The sequence below is a fragment of the Calonectris borealis genome, chromosome 6, assembly GCF_964195595.1.
Source record: "Calonectris borealis chromosome 6, bCalBor7.hap1.2, whole genome shotgun sequence".
Taxonomy (NCBI): domain Eukaryota; kingdom Metazoa; phylum Chordata; class Aves; order Procellariiformes; family Procellariidae; genus Calonectris; species Calonectris borealis.
The window spans coordinates 23,348,411-23,364,989 of record NC_134317.1 but is presented as its reverse complement, the minus strand read 5'-3'; the positions used below and the strand labels follow the sequence as shown (position 1 = coordinate 23,364,989).

The 16,579-nt window shown below is 37.2% G+C and overlaps 1 protein-coding gene across 8 annotated transcripts; it reads right to left on the bottom strand.

Annotated features, from left to right (window-relative positions):
- Positions 1-61: 61 nt before the first annotated feature.
- On the bottom strand, positions 62-16,570 carry DCAF17 (DDB1 and CUL4 associated factor 17). 8 transcript variants are annotated; one of them, XM_075153200.1, is made up of 12 exons: positions 16,214-16,570; positions 14,842-14,945; positions 13,390-13,480; positions 12,338-12,477; positions 11,481-11,559; positions 11,214-11,321; positions 8,934-9,041; positions 8,310-8,415; positions 4,704-4,846; positions 3,211-3,320; positions 2,718-2,805; positions 63-589 (listed from the first exon to the last, which is right to left on the bottom strand). In XM_075153200.1, the coding sequence occupies exons 1-12, from the start codon at positions 16,376-16,378 to the stop codon at positions 464-466; spliced, it is 1,368 nt and encodes a 455-aa protein (XP_075009301.1). In that variant the 5' UTR covers positions 16,379-16,570; the 3' UTR covers positions 63-463. The 8 variants fall into 8 exon arrangements, 5 of the variants coding, with proteins under 5 accessions (XP_075009303.1, XP_075009301.1, XP_075009305.1 ...); XM_075153201.1 differs by having other exon boundaries at positions 64-589; positions 11,214-11,303; XR_012674090.1 differs by having other exon boundaries at positions 506-589; positions 1,874-2,805.
- Positions 16,571-16,579: the final 9 nt, after the last annotated feature.

The window sequence follows — 16,579 nt, the reverse complement described above, 5'->3', positions numbered from 1 at the left end:
AAAGGAAAAGTGTTAAATACCTTATCCTGCAATCTAATCAAAGTAACTGGGAGAGAAAAATATACGTTAGAGATACTATATCAAAGACTAGAGGAACCTAAAGCAGAGAAAAAAAGAAATATGTTTCTTTCATTTCATAAAATGCTTTATAAATGTTTAAAGGAAATGTTTGAATGGAGAGGCGGTAATGGTTCGTCACATTAACATCTCATTTCTGTGCCGCTGAAGTCGCATAGAGTTATGACGGTATCATGTGGCGTAAGATCAGTTCTTAAAAGAAGAGACTATCCAAAGCACAAAAGTCAACCAAGGAGAAAAGACGACAGACAGAGAGCGGAAATTAAGTAATTAGAAGTTAAGACAAAGACAGCCACAGAAGAGGATAAAGAACTCAAAGATTAACACAACTAATGGTTACAGCCACTGCACCTGAAACAAGAATGACTTCTGGCTAGCTAACATCTTAAATAATCCATGAACTGCTCTTACTCACTACATCAGTTACCTCTTGTTCTGGGTCATCATCCAGTAAGTTAAAACGCTTTTTCACCACTCGACCAGAAGCCGTTACAGTAACAGCGTCGTTCACCTTTAGAGAAAAAAGAAAAAAGTGGTTCTAGACTTTGGAGCATTTTAGTTTCTTCCTGTCTATTTTACAATGTATCTATGTCATGTCTTTTGCTTTCTGACCTTGTTTTAATCTGTCGGACTTGTTTTACTCATTAGCTATGCATGGCCCTAGTGTTGCTATCTCTTCTTTATGAGGGCTCATGAACTCAGTGGCTTTAGTTGAGATATTACTGATGTTTACTCATATTCAGAGGTTCTCAGTCCTGTAGAGGTGGCAAAGGTTCTCGGCTACCATAATTTTTAGAACAGAAGTGACTGGAGCCAAGAATGCTGGAATGAGAATTAAGACAGCTAAGTCACCACCAATTTGTTTCTTAAACTTTTATTCCCAGAAGATGGGGAAAGTAGCAGCTTAAACCACCACAGTTGCTTCTACTGGGCATCATTAATACCAGAAACATTCAAAACTGGGGTATCAGTGTCTTAATGGAAGTCAAAAGGAAAAGGTACAGCATAGACAGGATTAGAACTCATATTTCTTTGCTCTTATTGCAACAGAAGTTATCTAAACACCACCCTCCCCCTCCCCCCCCCCCCCCCCCCCCCCCCCGAAATGTATGGCAACTCATTAGATGACAAAGCCTATCCTTTCTGAATTCAATGGAAGTTTTATTCCTGAGTTAGTGTAGATTTTTAATACACAAACTTTTCTTCTGCAGAGCTTCAAAATTAGTGTCACTGATTTCTGGTACTTTACAGTACTCATCAACTATAAAAACTTGCTTTTATGTAAGACATAACCTTGTATACTGAATCAAAATGACAGTTCCAGGCACTGCCAAAAAATTTTCTTCACGAGTGTGCTCTTTAACCTTTTTGCCATTTAGATTGTCTTCGTGATTCTCTATCACAAGAGACTTCATGAAACAACCAAGGTGATTTAACAGCTCACTTCTACCAGGAAGTTCAGATCATGCCCTCGCCACTTGGTTCTACCTTTCTGCACTCTGCTGACCCACTGATGATTCAGTTCTGTTCTGTTCCAGCTCCAGTTCAGCTCACCAAGCAAGCAGAAAAGTACTCACCTTTTCTGCTGGTTTATTATTCTATTATTTTAGTGCACTGATTTGGCTCACCAAGGGTTAGGTGAATGCCAAATCTGTCACAAAGGAGTGACAAATGTGCATGGCCAAGAAAAAAACCAGATCTTTGGAAGCAATGATTGTCTTTGTTGTCTTATGAAGACTTACTCCTAAGTTACGAGAGACTTGAAACATTTCTAGCATTTGTATGGTCAGCTTACCTGATGTCCTGGTTTCGGCTGGGATAGAGTTAAATTTCTTCCTAGTGCTGTGTTTTGGATTTAGTATGAGAGGAATGTTGTTAACACACTGATGTTTTTAGTTGCTAAGTACCCTACTAGTCAAGGACTTTTCAGCTTCCCATGCTCAGCACATGGGAGGGAGCATAGCCGGGACAGCTGGCCCAGCTGGCCAACGGGGTATTCCATACCATGTGATGTCATGTTCAGTATGAATGATAGGCATGTTCCAGGAAGTAGCGATCGTTACTTTGTTATCGGTCAGTGTGGGTGGTGAGCAATTGCATTGTGCATCACTCATTTGTATATTCTATCTTTATTATTGTTATTGTTATTTTCCCTTCCTTTTCTGTTCTATTAAACTGTCTTTATCTCAACCCATGACTTTTCTCACTCTTACCCTTCCGATTCTCTCCCCGTCCCACTGCGGGGGGCGGAGAATGAGCGAGCGGCTGTGTGGTGTTTGGCTGCCTGCCGGGTTAAACCACGACACCTGAGCACCAGAGATGCACATAATTATCACTGGTGGCACCTTCTTTTGAAGGAAATCTGTCACCATCTTTTAAGTATGTTTTATATCAGTGGTACATGGCTATACCATAAAGAATGCTGAAAACTAAAGAAAAGACTGGAGGTTTCAGAAAGCTATCCTGAAAGTGTTACTGGTTTTAAATTTTTTTTCATACAGCTTAAAGTCCAATGAAGACACAGAATGTCTTTCAATAAACTTTGAATTAAGCCCATGAAACACAGTGATTACTCGCATACACAAAACCCCTATGTATTGCTCAAAATCATACATTGTGACCTCGGACACTAAACTCACAGAGTTTTCTCTGTTGGCCACAATCGTAAAATCTTCTGCAATCTCCATTTGATCTGTATTATTTTTAACTTCCTTAAGCTTCAAGACTCTACAAAAGAAACAGAAATTACAAAATAAGTCGTGTATTCTAATCCACCTACTACAACACTTCTATATTTATAATTTTAAAAAATCATGTATATTAAAACATCAGAAATAACTGAAACTGAAATAAATTATTCTTGTAATTTACATTGATCAGTGAAATTTTAACACCATGGTGCTTCAACATTTTTCATATCAAAATCTAGTATCGCCTGCCAGTGCCCACATTCATCACGTAGAAATCTGCAGATGTTTCTACCAGAACTTGTGATTCTAACAAATTAATAAATTTTACAGTTTCTAGGGCTCGATGAGTGTTTTGGCCTACAAATTGTCAAACTACTGAATTTATGCAGTTATTCAACTTTTCCTCTAAGGAAAATAAGATTTGAGAAAAAAAGGCTCATACTTTATCAAATTTGGTCCCACGTGGATTATTCTACCTGACATGTCTGGATGGAAATATATCCAATCAGGTTCCAGTGAACAGCATTTCATATCCTGTATGCCATTTTTTGCCTGAAGAAGGAAGGGAAAGCTTAGAATATTAGTATTTTGAAAGTCTCACACATCTAATTAAAGAGGAAATACTGAGCTCCTCTCCACATACCTCTGAAGGTTTTTAAGTATTGCTCCTAATCATGACCAGAAAGGATGGCAGTGGAACAATAATACTACTACTAATAAACTCAGTTCCAATTCTCAAGATATTCCATGGAACAGTTTCAACTTTTTAAATATGCAATAAGCAATGCCCTTGTACCACAGCTATACATGGTCCTACCTCTCCTGAAACTAAGCAAAAAGAAGATTTAGCCTACATTCTGCAAACACTTCAACAATTCCAGTAATTTGAGTGTCAAAGACATGAGATGTGTCAAGACGTGAGAAAAGCATTAGCACAAACTTTAACTTGAGCTTCAAACCTTAGGCTCAGCCTCTTTTGTGCAAATATTTGTGGAGCGTGTAAGCCTGGGATAGCTTGTGATTTCAGCTGCAAGCTGGTCAAAATCTTGGGATTTTGGCAGTGGCTTTTTGTTGTTCAATTTAGCTGACCCTGATCATTCAAATTTTCAAATTTCACATAGAAAAAAATAGGTGAGAAAGGATTGTCCCTTTGAATCAAAATTGATCTTCAGTTATGGTTGTGAAAGATCTGTTTTGAAAACAAGAGATAGGAGGGGGATCATTGATTTGATCAGGCTACTAAAAGAGATGAGGACATTTACAGATGAGAAGTTTTTTAGTGAAGAACCCTGAACTAACAGGTCTAGAAGCTGCTTGTATTACAGAAGTATCTTCAGGTCAAATCCAGATCCAAAATAAAAGCTGAGATGGAGAGCTCACGCAAAAGAATATATGATGAATAGTACATAAACAAAAATAATTAGGAATGCTGGATTAAACTGAGTAATAACATCTTTCTAGGGAGAGAGAGGGATTAAACTGAGGGGGAGAGAGAGAGAGAAGGTACAAATCAGGGATAAACTACAAACATTAAGGAAACTTATTCTGCAATTTCTTAAAACTTAAAATGTTTCTTTAGTCATGCCATTTGGTAGGCTGACTAGTCAGAAGTGCATTAAGATGTTACCATGCAAGGAATCAAGTAATGAGATTCTGCTTGAGCCTTAACTTTTGGGCCAAGAATACAGTGCTGTGTAGCACTGACAGTGCTACGATTATATTGGAATGAAGGAAATAGCAGCAGCAGTACTAATTCAAAAGCATTTTACACATGACTCCACTGGATAGCAGATGTAACACTGTGGGATGATCCTGTGAGAGCATCAGACTGGAAAACAAGGGTATTGTTACCTCGAGCACTACTGTTCAGAAGAAGAGATGAAGACAAACGTGATACACATTCATTTCAGAGAAGCTGCTATCTGAATATATTACCAAAGCATTGTCTTTCAGAGAACAAATATGGAAGACTCCTTTATGTTTTTTCTTGTTAGGTGTGATGATATAATGCCAAGGGTAACCTCCAATTTGAAATGCATTCTCCAGAGAAGATGCTTCAAATAGCAAAGGTGGGGTATCTGCAAATATTTGGTAATGTTAACAGCATTAGTAGCAGAACAATCATAATTCCATTGAGCCTTACAATTCTAAATTCCAATAAAGCTATTAATTCTTCAGAACTTTTGAAGACTGGTGGAAATACATTGGCTGTGATCTTTTTCCTAGCACCAGCTAAGCTACCTCATCTAGCATTGATACCTTTGACTTACTTCATTCCAAATGAGCTGGATAAGCAGAGACATAGCAAACAATTAAAATTAATCCAACTCATCTGAATGAGAGAAGACGTACACATGAACAGATCAAAGAGCATATCAAAAGGGTCACTATTCTCTTGGGAAAAATAGTGATAAATAGCTGGAAACAGGCTAACAGCAGCAATTTCAAATAACAGAATTAAATGCAGAAAGATACCTGAATCTGAATATTCCTTCTCCTTTTGCGTAATACAACAAAATAGTCTGGACCACAATGAATGCAATCTGTAGCTGAGTTCATAAAAATCAACAAAATTCTAGGAATTTTTATAATTAATGGCAAAAGGTATCTAGCTTTCCCTTCAGTTCAGTTGGGATAAATTATATAGATGTAATACGCCATTCTTACAAGTCTTCTGAGTACTAAATGAGAGAAGCATCTTTGAACAAAATGCACTGCACGGAGCTTTACAACTTCTACCAACTAGCTAAATAAAAGCAATTTCTACAGCTGCTATAACTGAATCAATTTTAGACTGAAGATCAGCTCTTTCTAACAGTACAGAGAAGTGCTGGGAAAAAAAATTGACAAAATGTGGAGAAAATCTGCAATTACAATGGGCATTTAAACAGGCAGATTTGTTGAGGAGAACAAGGTTCTTATCTGGACTTATGTGTCCCAAAGGTCTCATCCAAATTTTGACTTGTTCTTGTCCTGCTTAGTCTAGATAATTATCCAGATCCTAGCCAATGGTGCTAAGATGTCACAGGACATCAGAAATTACGTTTACATAGTGCTTCTCTCTTTTTCCTTCATTCATGTTTCCAAGAACTTAGCCATTTAGATTGAAAGGGATTAGTTCACTGCCCATGGAAATGAAGTCTTTCCTACGCTGGAAAGTGGCTGTCTTCTAGTTGTCTTTTAGCCTAACACATAGAAAATGGGAGATTCTGTGCAAGATATAACAAAGTATAGGTTATAAAAACCAAGGCACCTGCTGAAAATGTAAAGAATGTTGAAGATGAAGGCATAAGCAGAGGACCTACTGATATTAAAAGCTGGCAGAAAATGAAAAATGAGTCAAGAAAATTTGTTAACATTTTACCCTATCAACTTTTTCTGTTTAAATAAAGCATATATAGCAAGGCCCCTCAGAAATTCTGGTAGATGGACTAAATGATAGATTTAAATGCATTTCAGTAATATATCAATCCTAAGCAGTACAGGCTGCTGATAAAATATGCCTTTCTTTTTACGTTTATTTGGCAAAGATTTGCAAGATCATAGCCACCTAAATCACTGTGACAGCACCACTCTGCTGCCTCAGCTCCCTCCTTCCTGCTATGTGTCACTTGCTCTTGTTGCTCAGCACCTCCTGTTCTCATTGTTTTTAAGTCCTTTCCCTAGCATTGCCAGTTTTTAATCTCCAGTTGAGCTTCTTTGTTCACTTCCTTAAAACTCTCCAGCCTCATCTAAACATAAAGCCATAAGGTTGTTCCTGGCAGCACTAACAAGTATTTGTTCTAAATGTAAAAAAAATCTAAGCAAAGTATCTTCCTCTCTGTTTTTTTATGAAATTACTGTATTCTCTAATAATAAATCTAACTACAGTTTTAAGTTCTGGACCTTTCAGAAAGTGACATAATGAAGATTTATAGGTACCTTTTCCATTCCTTCCACTGTGACCAAAATAAAATTCCTTACCAGTCAGTAGTTGTAAGTGACATGGTAGGTACATAGTAGCCTATAAGTTTTTATCTCTATACACTTCCTCTTGGGTACCTAACACACCATAAAAACAGCACCGTAATAACTGTCATCCCTTCGGGCAACTTCTGTAGGGAGGCTAGGACTAAATAAGCAGGAAAATTACACATAGATAAATTATAGTAAACACAAGCTTAAGCTCTGAAACTGTTAAAATCTCGCCCACTGAAGCATTACATCACATTGAACAGTCAGTCGGCCATCTCATTCTTAAAAGAAAACAGCTCAAAAACCACAGGAATGCAACTATCTGCAAAGAGCAGCCATGGCAATGTCTGTCATGAGTTCAAAACTTCCTAACCACAAATTCTTGAATACGATTCAAGATCAAAAATGTTTTCTTGAGTACATTGGTTTTAAATCTCAAACCTAAAAACTACAATGATCTATAAGACATGAGAAATCTGGAATAGGCTTCCTACTAAAGCTCCCACAGCGTGTTTTCCACAGGGCCCCTAACATTAAATTGTGGTTTTGCAGACTGAGACAGAGAGGAAAATGAGGAGAAATTTCCCTTTACAGAACCTGAGACATCAGTTATAGCAGCCTATCACTTTTTTTTGATAAAACATTGCATTGTAACTGAAAGCCTTCACTATAAGTCTATATTTTATCTTTATGTATTTCCTCAGGTTTATATAAATCTGCTTTGGTTTGCCTGTTATTATCTGATACTGTTTGCGAACATAAAGATCAAAAGCATTTTTTATGCGGACAGTCACCTGTAAAAACCATTGAATACAGAAACATTCAAAAATAAAGAAATAAAAGCATGCATTATTTGATATTGGTGAAACCTACTTTTTTTTTTTGGAAGAGCCTCAAGTGTGAACTTGTGAGAATGTATTTTTAAAGTAAAAAAAAAAAAGTTTCAAAGAAAGTCTCAGGCTTTGGTCATTCATTAAGATTCTTAGCACCAAATTCTAATCTCAAATGCACCAACAGAAATGATTGTTTGGTTTCAGAGAATTTAAAGTCATTACATAAAGCAGAACATTCATAAGTTAATGATTTGAGGCATAAGAATTGTTTTTAATAGATAATTTGTTCTCTCCTCAGGAATTAATTTTATTGAAACTGGCAGATTTCTGACAACTTAAGAATTATCAAAACGCAACTCGCATAAATTGTATTCTGTCTCCTTGAATTCCCTCTGCAAGTTAGGTTAAATGTTTTCACATACTGTTTCTGGGTGTTACTAACAGCTGTCCTAGCCCTTCCTCTTTCTCAAGAGCAGTTGTGTCTCAGAAATAAGGAAGGGGTTCCCACTTCATGCATTGCATATGAAGTTTTTCAAATAGCTTAGTTGCTGTACTGGTTTTCTAGGTAAGTCCTATGTAATTAATTCTTGTAATTAGAAGTAAAGCAAAGCACATTTTTACTATAACGTAAAACCAGAAATATAGCTACAGCACAATATGAGTACAGTAATTTTAATGTTTTTTCTTGGTGCGAAATAAGTCATAATTAATCCACAAAAGCCACCAGCCAAGATAATACAAAGATCATAAATACCTGTTATTTTAATGTTACATGGAAGACCAAATGGATACTTTCCTACAACTCCCACTTGACCATTCCAGTTGAATTCATGTCCCAAATCAAATGGCTGTTCCATGAACTAAAATAACACAGAACAATTTAGCTTTATTGATGCGTATTTACTTGTTGTTTAGTTTTACTGCTCTGTTACTACTGCATTCTTTATTAGATACTGCTTGAAGTCTTATTTTTGAATTAACGTTTGATTTTTGATTGGAAGAATATAAACTCAAAAGTCTCACTGCAGTTCTGTTTCAGATGAAACAATCTTCCATGCCCATCAGTTTCTAGCCTTAACACTCATCTATAACCACAGTAAAGAAGAGCAGACCCTAGCCTAGCATTTACATAGCTCCTCTCTATACGCACTTAAGTGCCTGTCTGACCCTGTAATCTCTTATATTTTGCCACCTGTAACCGGTGCGGGTAGAATTTTCTGATAGTGTAACCATTTGCGTCTTCTGCCTGTAAATAGATTTAGGCAAGAACTCTACCCTTTGACACAGTCCTCATGTACCTATGTGGCATAACGTGAATATTTATGATTTGTTGCCCCAAAATAGCATGGACTGTATGAAAAATTTCGTATTTCATTACCTGTTCAGCGATGGCCTGGAAGTTATAGAGCCTGACCAGACCCATGCTATACATTACAATCAGGATTCCATTAGAAACAGCAACATCTGTCACACTATTACCAAATATCTGGAAAAAAAAGGAGAAGAAAAGTATTTTATTAGGGAAGAAGTAATTGAGAGACATGAAAAGTACTGACATTATGTCCTTAATTTTGCAATTGCTTGAATTTTTTATTCTTGCCTAAACCCTATGATCAGTGTTTTAGTTCATGAAGTTTTCTGTAACTCATCTGTTCTGCTGAGTTTCTATAATACTTTGCACTGCAGTAACACCTGAGGTTAGATTAGTCATATTGTGCAAGCAGATACATTCTCTAACCAATTCTCAGTATATCTTCATATCATGTTACCCAGTTATTATAATACATGAATAGATTATATTACCCAGCATCCCACAGGAATGTTAGCAAAGCTACCAACTCAGTCTAAAAGTACTGATTTCTGTTCTTTCTTCATCACCAGGGTAAAATACTAGTCTAATCGTGGCTCTATGACTGTGTACAGCTGTACTAAAACTACGTTACCCAGCTGCCACAGAATACAGGATCTTCTCTGAATCCAAATTAGACATATACATGAGAACCTGATTTACCCCTTTTAACAATTATGCAGTATTCATTTGTGCCAGCGCTTAACAGATCTCCACTGAGAAAAACCCAACAAACTAATTCTTAGTATTTAATGATTAACAACACGTGAAGTTCATAATTTTTTTTAATAGAGATGCTTGGAAATGTAGTTTTCATTTCTTTAATCTGAATCACTATGTGGAAAAGCAATTAAAACAAGGTTAAAACAGGCTTAAAAACCATTAAAAAAAAAAAAAAAGAAACCCAAAAGCTGTAATACTCCTAAGTCTTAAAACTATCAATGATCTTGTGATCAGTTTGGTCCTGAAAGGTACATTCACTCCTGAGACCTTGCCTCTTTATTTAGTCTTATGGCTCTTTCTCAATACATTTGTTAGCTTAGGTCCCAGTGTCTTCCAGACCCAAACTCTAATAGTCTTCCAGTCCTAAACTCTCCTTTCTATCCTTGAGACCTTAGCTATCTGAACTCAGAATTTATTGTGGTGTACCATCTTAGTAAAGCTGATGCATTAGGTGCATTCTGCAGTCTTGAACAGTAACCCTAATCCTAACTTTAACCTAACAGTTACATTCCACTGATCTGTATCAGGTTTGGCATTGCATTCACTGGTTGCTTCCTCTGCTGGGTGTATTCTCAAATCCCAAATTCTGCCCTGACTTTATTCCTAGCTGTAACAATTACTTTGATGAGTACTCAGTACAGGCCCAACTGAAGAAGTACTCTTTTAGACGTTTTGCCTACTATGACCATGATGAATCTGGCATGCCATTCTTAACCAGATTGAGAATAACTTTGATACTGGTAGCAACTATTTTTTCCAGTCCTAAATACTGATTTTGAACAGAACAATGCACAGTGGTCCTAAACTTTCAGGAGCCCAAATGAAAAATGTTTAACCCCACTCCTTCACTTGCCAGCACAATCTCAATTACAGCCTCAACCCAACCCAGCACCAGCTAAAACCCACTAGTAGCTCTGGACCCCAAATGAGACTGTAACTCACAGAGCTCTGAGGACAGAGTTTGCATGTTTGTACTGTTCCATTTGTAAGTTATCTCCAGAGCTCTCTTGACTTAAAATAGACTTTTTTTTTCACCAGAACAGTAAAACTTGCCATCTGGCTTGAAGTTTCCTAATATATACATTCTTACTTACAGGTCACAAACCAACCTCAGAAAGGTTGTTTGCTCTTAACTGATAAGGCAAGACACATATTTACATTTTGCCATTCAATATCAATGATAATACAAGTTTGAAACATTTGTAACTGCATATAGAATTTATAGACTATTACTAGGAGTGGGTCAGAAGCACATCTATCTTTCTTTAAAGAGGTGAAAAGAAGTCTGCAATTAGGATTCCCTAATTCTTATGACTGCTATAAGTAAAGGCTAAAGTCCTTCTACATGTCAAAGAGTAACCCAATAGCAGAATGCATTTGTGTTTTCTCTTCTGGTCATTTGAATTAAGAATCTTCCCCCCAATGCCCCTATCAGACACAAGAAGAACATTACTGCTAATTCATGTTTCAGGGCACTATCCTTTCATAAGGTGTAAGTACGACTTCTGAAATTCTGGGACAATTGCCTAAACCATGCCCCTCATACAACTACAGTACAAATCACGATTAATAGAGGAATTAACTCACCTTTTTGTTTATTTCTAGCATTCCAATGAATGAAAGAGGCAAAACTTGAAATACAGCAAGATAGAACAGTACAGACTGTTGGATACCTGCCTGGGAAGGATAACAATACTGAATACAGTTATTACATTTGAGGCATTTATTAATGGTAGTATATCTTTATCTTCTACCATAATAACAAACCATAATGTCTCCATCTCTGTCCTTGTAAATTTTTTTTGATGGATTTTGTAAAAATTTAAGAATGAAAGATTTTTTCAACAAACTTACCTGTCGTGCTGCTGCAGGGAGCTTATTCTGAGCTGACTTTACAACCATTACCTCTTGAGGAGTATCCCAGCTCAGATACCTATTTGTGAAAAGAAAGGCCTATCTTAATAATTTGAAAATCATTTAACAGTAAATACATTATTTCATATAAAATATAATCTACGATAACTAGGCAGATCCCTGTGTCCAGGCAAACCGTTCAGTATCTGATTTGGGAGAAGTGCTTGAGATGTTTGCTGTTTGCAATAACGCAAAACCCATGGAACTAGGAATGGCTTATTCCATAAAGGATTGTGAGAAAAATTCTGGAAGTGTGAACATTCACTATCTTCATTTTTCTCCTTCCCTTCAAAAATCACTGCTTATCCTTCAGCTTAAAGGAAATAATTTCTTCTGAGAACTGAAAAGAAGATGCAGTTTACCAGAAGCAGTAACTGCTCTGCTTTTAAAGAGCAAAATAGCTACCCTATGGAGCAGAACGCTTGCAAGTTAAAAATGGCTTAAACTTTAAACATATTTTCCTTACGTTTTATGAAGTTTGTTTTACAGCTTTTGAAGGTCCTCTCCTGGTATGTTGTTATTGCAACATTAAAGGCTGTAAAATTGCCAGAGAAAAGCCAACAGTAGCCTAGTTTTTGTGGCTTTTGCGGAACTTGATGCCAAATTTGAGTCTGTAATACTTGAGATGCTGAAATTCTTCTATGGAAAACAGCATGCAGGAACAGTACTCCAGGTAATATGCTAGACTAACAAACCTGAAGTCAGCCATAGGATAGTACTAAAATAAAGAAGATTCCCTTTCTCCAGTATAGTACTAATGATTGTTTATTATATAAAGCCTAGTCAATGTTTAATACCTGAATTTGCAACAGGAACCAGCAAGGTATACTTTTTCCAGTATTTCTCCACTATCAGCAGAGAGACGTAGAAGCCAGTTCTGCACTGTCAAGACTATCAGGGAAGATTTATAGTCTGATGGACTTGGCAGCATTTCCCCCTACATAACAAAAAGTTATCAGAAAAAAGTTTGTACCAGGAGGATACGTAACATTTTGACACAGTAACAAGAAAACAAAAGTTAATACGCACTCCTCAAAAACTAAAGATGGAAAGCTGCCTGCTAATCTAAGCTCATGCCTGTGCTAAACAGTCAGCTATCACATAAATAATCTGTTGTCACACTTTTTGCAAGGCAGTTACCTTTTCTAGAAATGACCTTTTAAAACTTCTTTGCCTTGCACAAATGAAGTATAACTGCTTATTGATCTAATTGATACCAGTCTTGAAGAGACAATTGTTTAAGTATTGCAGAATAAGACATTCAGTGGTAACTCAACAGTAACTGCTAAGAATGGTATTCACACTGCATTTTTAGGCACCTCAAGGACGGGATCCTAAACTCTGTGGATAGTGGATGAGAGAAAAACTCCTCAAGGAGGAGGGAAATTATACAATCTATTAGGTAGAAACAGCAGAACAGCTTTTGGGCAGAGTTGCTTTAATGGGTCTTCAGTTTATCTGCTTTTTTTTTTTTTTATGTCAACAGATCTGGTAGAAACTAAAACTCCCACCTACTGCCCTTGCTAATTAAAAAAATAAAGAAAAAAATTAAAGAGAATTTATATTGTAAGGAATTAGTTATTTGCATAAGCATAAAGGCACTGTTTTTAAAATCTTCCACGAAAGCTCACAAAAAAACATTTGAATGCACTATTGAGAAATTCAGAGAAGTATACCTCTAAACAGTCAAAATAAATAAGCACATGTTGCAAACCTTAAATGACCTAACTCCATAAAAACACTGAGAAAATAGTTCACAGGGAAAGAACACTCTATTCTAAATATGTTTCACTGAAAGATATTAATTTGGTTTTTTGCACAACAATGCTCTATTAAAAAGTAATCTTACCAGTGGGCATTCCAATAATAAAGCATCTTCTATTTTTTCTGACTTAGAACACTTTGGCTTTTGATAAAGTATTCTTGGCTCTTGTGCAATGCTGGAGGAAAATGATTGCTAACCATTAGTCTACTTTATAAACTACTTTCTATCAACAAGTAATTTCATACAGTTTTATAAATCCTGCCTTCTCTTTAGGCAGGTCAGAAACCTGAACATCTTATTTTTACTTTGTAAATATAACCTGAAATTGCTCTCAAAATAAGGCCTAATAAACAATAGTTAGTATAACATAATATTTAAAAGCTAACCTTTTCTATATTTTGTGGTTTGGTAGTGTGGGGTTTATTTTGTTTTTAAATAACAAACTTAATAGTAACGTTCTTACTTTAGTGATATACATTAAAAAGAAAGTATATTCCAGAAACTAACGATCATCCTGGAACCTTCCCCTCAAGCTCTTCCAGTGTTGCCTTTCATAATATAAAGGAGTGGCATCATGTACAGATATTTAAAAAAAAAAACCTACTACTAGAATAAAAACTTCGCAGTGTGCACAGTTTTCCCCTTAGAGAGAGGATGAGACAAAGATAAACCTCAAAGATGCTAGACAGGTTAACCCAGTACTGGAAAGCATTCAGACAATGTAGGAATAAAACACGGCTAAGTAGATTTAGATCGCTGCTGTAAGCGATAGATTCATTTAATTAGCTCTCAGTGGTTTACACTGACAGAGTAGTTTGTCTTTTACGTATCATCTGACACTGTCTCAAAACTGTTCTGACCACAACTTACTCAGCAACGCACTTCTCCAAGTCCCTGCTACCTCCCTCACAAGAGGGATGGGCAGGGACAAGGACTGGTGTATGCAGGACTTCCCGTCCTCTACTCTGCCCTGTGCTGCCTCCTAAGCTGTGCCTCTGCAGCTGATCACGGAACAGGAGAGTACATCAGATCAGAGTACATCAGATCAGAGGACTGATCCGCAAAATACATTAACAAAAACCTGCAAGTACTCTGCACCCTGTACTTTTACATGAACAATAATTCACTTCTTTAATGCAGAATTTAGAGACATAAGCTTGTTACATAGGCTGATTTTGTGACACATTCTTTAGCACACTGCTAGTTACCAGATCACAAAGAACTACCGTTCATTTGGCTTTTTAGTACAAAATTATAAAATGCTGATAATCTTCCACTCCTGTTAAAGTGCTCTGAAAGCTGAACTTATACAGTAAAATCAGACTTTCCTTCACCAAAGCAGGTGTCACATTAAGACACAACGGCATCTGAGTGTAATTTAACAAAGATTTATGCACCAGGTTATTTTTTGTTCATAAGTAAATTCCACTCAATTCACAGAGGCTATTTGGACGAGTAAAGTTAGTGACATGTCTAAAACAGAATCACAGTATTTAAACCGTAAGCCAGGGTAACTTTTAATTGTAAATTTATTACCTGCTAATACAGCACTGGTAATTGTCTAAGTAAATTCTTCCTCTTTCATAGGCAATAGGAGATGCAGAATGAGTTGTCCAAACGTTCTTGAATTTAGTACTTCCCTGAAACAGACAGTGGTTGTAACAGCGATGGCTTTTGTAACAAACCTTGCTTTTGGAAAATATTTTATTTGGCTCCTGCAGCTTAATAACTTACTTTAATTGAACCTTTGCTGTTGAACACATAAAGAAAAATCTTACCTTTTTTTTTTTTAAACCAAATTAAAACACCTATTTTAGGGAAATTTTGTCTTTTTTTAAACCAAATTAAAAGATCTTTTTATTAGCTATTATGGACAGTGTGGGTAATAAATATTTTGTCATTAACTTGCCTGCATTAAAATTAAAACTGACAACTAAACTTTAATGGCAATTTTTAAAATCAAGGACAAAACTCCCCAGAGTGTAAATATGCACATAACTCTTTTATATGTAATTTATATGAATTTACTGAACATCTGACTCCATTCTGCTGTTGGTGTTTTGTGTGAAAAGTAGAAAAATGTGTTTACAGTTATTTGCAAAAAGTGCCCGAAATGTTAATGGGATAAACTGCTCACGTAAAGTTTCTTGCATGCATTAGAGACATCAGGAGCTCTGTACCATTAACAAAGGTTCCAGTAAGTATTTGTGCAAGTCAGATGCAGTCATTTTTATTTCAATAAACCTTGCATGCCAATTGATCTAGTTGCATAAGTGGACACTTAGCTGACTTCCAGTAAATATATTTTCAATGTAACACAACTGCCAACGCACTTCCACATATTCACTTTCAATGCATTTCTATCAACTACTGCATGGGAGCAGTAATCGTTTTCGTAAAAAAAACAAGTTCGCTTTATTCTGTAATTGGTTTAATTCTTATTTTTTCCGTAACATAAATTTCACTGACACATCAGAGGTATGTTTAGCTGAAGACCTCTGCTGATTATCTTATTTTGTTGTGAGAACTTCATTCAAATTTAACACTGATGCTCCCTAAAACACTATGAATTTAATATTGGTATAAACATTAAGCCATCTTAAGGGAAGAAATAAGTGATATAAAATCTCATAAAGGCTATTTCTAACATGATTATTAGATTTACAAGTGCTTCTGCAGTTTCTCCACAGCATAGTCCTCTCTACATTTCTAGGTCTGAGCCTCATGAAATAATTTAACCGTTTGTAATTCTCTTCAGCGAAACTGCAGCTTTTTTCTCCCCAGTCTTGTCAGTCAGCGTGGCCAGGGACTTCTCAGGCACCCGGGTTGAGGACTGACGCTCAGGCCACCCCGGCTGAAAGCCAGTAGGCGCAGGGGTTCAGCCAGCGCCGGAAAGCATCGCTGTTACCTGACACATTATCTTTCTGAGGAGTCCCAGGTTTTTCCTGTGGGCGACACCAGCATCTCTGGCATAAAAGCCGTGGGCCCTGCGGGACAGGAGGCGGCAGACGCTGTGAGCCCCGCGCGCCCGGGAGGCGGCCCCCCGCCCGCCAGCGGCTGCCTGCGGGCACATTCCTGGGCCTCGGGGCAGGCTCGCCTTCCTCCCCCGCCTCTGGCTCGCTCTTGGCGGGGCGAGCAGCCTTGCAGGGCCCGGGCCCGCGCCGGATTTCTCTCACCCCCCGCCCTGCCCGGCGAGAGGTGAAGCGAAGCGGAAAAGGCGCGAGCGGGCGCTCGCTCTCTGCCTCCCGAGAGACGCAAACTGAGGCCTTCCGCC

Bases quoted from the DNA above. Each gene is read 5' to 3' on its own strand.
- DCAF17 (XM_075153200.1), bottom strand. From the start codon at position 16,378: ATGTGCCCGCAGGCAGCCGCTGGCGGGCGGGGGGCCGCCTCCCGGGCG. The intron at 14,946-16,213 runs GTAACAGCGATG...TGTCTGTTTCAG, and splicing joins TCAGAAAGATAATGTGTCAG to GGAAGTACTAAATTCAAGAA. The intron at 9,042-11,213 runs GTGAGTTAATTC...TTTTTTTTCCAG, and splicing joins TGCTAGAAATAAACAAAAAG to ATATTTGGTAATAGTGTGAC.